At 47.4% G+C, this 4,275-nt stretch overlaps 1 protein-coding gene across 1 annotated transcript; it reads right to left on the bottom strand.

Annotated features, from left to right (window-relative positions):
* Positions 1–1,908: 1,908 nt before the first annotated feature.
* On the bottom strand, positions 1,909–3,692 carry LOC127323981 (AAA-ATPase At3g50940-like). Its single transcript, XM_071824939.1, has 2 exons — positions 2,574–3,692; positions 1,909–2,457 (listed from the first exon to the last, which is right to left on the bottom strand). The coding sequence occupies exons 1-2, from the start codon at positions 3,567–3,569 to the stop codon at positions 1,909–1,911; spliced, it is 1,545 nt and encodes a 514-aa protein (XP_071681040.1). The 5' UTR covers positions 3,570–3,692.
* Positions 3,693–4,275: the final 583 nt, after the last annotated feature.

The raw sequence follows: 4,275 nt of genomic DNA, 5'->3' as shown, positions 1-4,275 counted from the left end.
TTTGAAATTTTAGTTCATTTGATTGAACTAAAGAGGGCCAGAGGGTACCCTGAGGGTCACCAACTTTCATCCTTACTTTTACATATGTTTACAAGTTCCAATCTTCTCTTTTCACAGTTGCCGCACTACCTGTGTTCTGTTGGGCAGTTGATCATGTTGCCAGATTACCAAGGCGTAATTTTGCCCACTCATCTTTCTATAGGTAATTATCTGTAGAATTATGTCTGGATTTCATTTGTGTAGTTTGTTGAGTCTCCACTGCCCTGCGGTTAATATTGGCTCTCTGTTCTCTCTTTAAGGGAATATACTTGGAAGAACCCTGTTTTTGAGTGGATGCAAATAACACCACACTCAGTCTCCTTAGTTCAAATGTCGAACTTGCCTTGCGGTTTCTTCTGATCATATCCTTTTTCTCGTATGTTTCTCGTATTTCCCTCAGAATTATGAAGACTTAATTTTGTCTGAGTAGTTACATCTTATGAGTTACATACACCTTGTTTATCTTGCAGGTGGCAACACAACATAGTTCAGACATTGATCTTAATGTGAGTTATCTTCTGCACGTCTGGTCTTACTTATTTTTTCTCGTTGCTTTTGTGCATTCACTCCGTAGCTGGAGGATGACTTGAGTCACAGTTCGATCTTCTACTGCACGTTAACAAGACCACAATTGACTGTACCCTAACAACTGTCAATCTCTGGCTAGCAATCCTTTCAACAGTTGCAACTTTCAGTCTTATTGGTCGTTTCTTGCTTTGCTTGTCTGCTATTCAGTTGAAGACGATACTGTGCTCCTGTAACATCAAGCTATCACCAGAGCAGATCGTCAACCCTTAAATCCACCTCTACGCTCCATTCCTCGAAACGCCCATCTCCGCGGTTCCACAGTAGTGGCTCAGGCAGCTAGACATGAGGACCAAATCAGGATCTTGCAGGTGACGTCCGTAAGAGTTGTGCGTGGCAAGTTTCCTGAAAACTAATTCGTTTTTTTTTTTTGAGAAGTCGAGAAGAAGGTTTTCCTTCCTGGTGGTCTACTGATTCTTCTTCGTCCACTTGTGCTCAGGTCGATGTGTTCCGTTCCGTTCCAGTCGATGCGGACAGAAGGAGGAAGACCTGTCTATGTCGTCAGGTGAGGTATGACATCTGTTATTTATATAGGGCATAGCTAGAAAAAGAAATGAAGTTGACATATATATGCGGGACTCGCTTCAGTGGCTGTGGCTACTGGCATCTGTTTGGGGAGGTGATCAGATTACTTTATCTGGTCTAGGTCATGTTTTTTCTTGGTAGGGGGAGAACTCAAAACACTACAACAAACAAACTACCCTTTTATAAAGCAAAAAACAGGGGATTAGTTCCTCTAATCACAACCCTTAGTCTAGTTTGATTGCAAAGTAACTGCCGGAAACCGTACAAGCACTCCTCGGGTTTGATTTCAGCTTTTTTTTTTGTTTTGTTTCAAATCCAGTCATCTGATGCTTCAGAGCTGTGTGAGTATTTGTAAATGATAATTTTTTCCAGGGATTTAATTCCAAATGTTGGGTTAATATATAAATGAATGATAAAGAATTTTGAGATCACATAATGGACAAACTACACGGGAAGTGGCTGAAGTTGGTTCTAGGTCCTAGCTTCTGTAGTTGGCTCTACTGGCCAATGTATTATATAAGATGGCCTGTTGCATATATGTAACTTCTTGTTGCAGCAGCACCTGCAAATTTATTTAGAAGCACACTGGGAAGTAACGGTCCGCAGCACTGCTCCCAAAAACGTGATGTTATTAGTAGTCAAAATGACCACATATTTTGCAATGGATCTTCCAAAACGATCGCATATTTTCCAGTGGACCTCCTCTAGGACCTATCTAGATGGTACACACACTTGGGTCATCGTTAGCTTCCATGATCCCTAACTGCTTCCGTCTTCTGTGAATGAATCATTCTTCAGCACAACCTCTTTGTCATCAATTTTCTCCTCTACTTGCACACATTCAGTCTTGATCCCATCACAGTCTTTCTTTTCGTCCACCTGCATACTTTCAGTCTTGATCTCACTGGCATCTTTCTTCTCATCCACCTGCTTGTTATCAATCTTGATCTCATTGGCATCTTTCTTCTTTGTGTTTAGGAGCTCGACAAGATCATCGAGCGCAACATCAGTGTCATCGTTCCTCATCAGAACCTCGGCGACCTCTGCAGGTGTCACAGTCACCTCCTTGATAAGCTCCTCGATCTCTGGATACTTGGCATGGTATTCGATGGCGTGGTAATTATTGACAAGGATCCGGAAAGCCTCTGGGGTGCAGTACCCCATGTGGATGTGCATGTCCATCCTGCCAGGCCGCAAAAGTGCTGGATCAAGACGCTCCTTGTAATTGGTCGTGAAGACGACGATCCTTTCCTCTCCACTTGTCGACCACAAGCCATCAACAAAATTGAGCAGCCCGGATAATGTTACCTGTGCAGACAGCAACCAAATTGTTATCAGCATAGGCAAGAAATCTTTGGAATCAAGGAGTGGGGAGGTTTTACATATTTATATAAACATAGAAGGTGTTCTGACTCCAAAGTTACCTTGTCTTCTGTCTTCTTTTTCTCTTTGGAATTGGACTTGGACTTGGATTTTTCCTTGTCCTCCTCCTGCTCCTCCCGTTGCATCAGTTCGATGGTACAGTCGATGTCTTCAACCACGAGGATGGATCGGTTGGTCATCCCAACAAGAAGCCTCCTAAGGTCTGAGTTGGACTCAACCCCAGTCAGCTCAAGGTCATATATGTCGAACCTGAGGTGGTTGGCTATGGCAGCGATGAGGCTGGACTTGCCGGTACCCGGTGGACCGTACAACAGGTACCCTCGCTTCCACGCCTTACCGATCCTCCTGTAGTAGTCCTTCCTCTTTATGAACCTGTCAAGGTCATCAATGATGGACTGCTTCTGCTTCTGGTCCATGGCGAGCGTGCTGAACGTGGAGGGGTGCTGGAGGTCCATGGGGGCCCAGTCGTCCGTATCCTCGTTCATGTATATGTTGAGGCTCCTCTCCCCTTGCTTGATGGCCTTGGCCGTGGCGACGATGAACGGGAGGTACTCTTTGAGTGCCTTCTTCTTGTGCTTCTTGTGGAAGCTCACCCTGTAGGACCTGACCTCCCGGGCCCCGCCCCCGCCGTTCGGGTCGGCCTTGACCTCACGGGTGACGAGGCACCACCTGAACTCCGTCCCTTCGTACACGTCGGCCATCTCCTCCCCTGTCGCCATGCTGACGACCAACTTCTCAGGCCCGCTGTTGGCGCTGCTGACACGCAGGCACTGCATGTCGATGTTGGCACCGGCGTCGATGACGCGCGTAGCGAGGTAGGCCTTGACGGCAGGGTAGACGTGGTTGTATGACCACCCCTCGACCTCCTCGACGACGATGGTGTGCTGCCACGTCAGGCGGGAGCGAAGGCTGTTGAGGGCTGCAGAGAGGGCCTCGCGCGCCTCGGATGGCAGCAGCTCGCTCGCGAGGCTCCGCACCAGCATCAGCGACGCCGCGAGCGAGGCCGCCGTGGCGATGGTCTTGTCGTAGGACGCCATAGCCCCCCTCTTGCTCTTCCTCCTCCTCCTCCTCTTGTATGTTGTTCCTTTGCGAGGGTGGATTGGGGGCTCTCTGGCGCCCCGTCTGAAGCAGTGGTGTGAGGAAACGAAGCTGCCTTGATGTGTTGGTGGCGTGAGACTGGGGAAATGAACTGAGTCGCGGAGGTGGGGATCTGGGTGCGTGGGGGATTTTATAGTAAAGGGGAGGTGGGGGATCTGTGTGGGTGGTTGACTGAGTGAGGTCTTCCTCAGAAAGGATCACGTCTACATGACACTACCTACGGACACAGTAAGGCCTTACTTAGCAAAATGTAGCATCACATTACCACGCAACTTCCACGCAGCTCCCCTGGAATGGAATCCCTATGTGGCAAATAGTTTACACCCGCTGCCGTAATTGGCGCTTACGATATTGTTTTGAGCACATGGTTCTTCGCTAAGTAATTAAATTACTGAGCAAAAGGTAGCAGCGTCACACCATGACGCAGCATCACATCATCATCATGACGCAGCTTCCATACATTTACTAGGAGATAACCCTCCTGGAATATCCATGTCGTAGTATGTTTGTTGATACAGCCTGTAATTGTCACCTAGTATACCATAAAGTTTTCTCGATGGGCGATGCTATGTGTCGTTGCTGAGCTACCATGAACTTTTTATCTTCTGAATCGCACGTTTTCGGCTAAGCTATTGATTCCTTTTG

The sequence above is a fragment of the Lolium perenne genome, chromosome 1 (genome assembly GCF_019359855.2).
Source record: "Lolium perenne isolate Kyuss_39 chromosome 1, Kyuss_2.0, whole genome shotgun sequence".
In the NCBI taxonomy this organism is placed as follows: Eukaryota; Viridiplantae; Streptophyta; class Magnoliopsida; order Poales; family Poaceae; genus Lolium; species Lolium perenne.
This window is presented reverse-complemented; position numbering and strand designations above follow the sequence as displayed.

Coding starts and splice junctions, on each gene's coding strand:
- LOC127323981 (XM_071824939.1), bottom strand. CDS start 3,569: ATGGCGTCCTACGACAAGACCATCGCCACGGCGGCCTCGCTCGCGGCG. Junction 2,458..2,573: donor AAAAGAAGACAGAAGACAAG/GTAACTTTGGAG, acceptor CTGTCTGCACAG/GTAACATTATCCGGGCTGCT.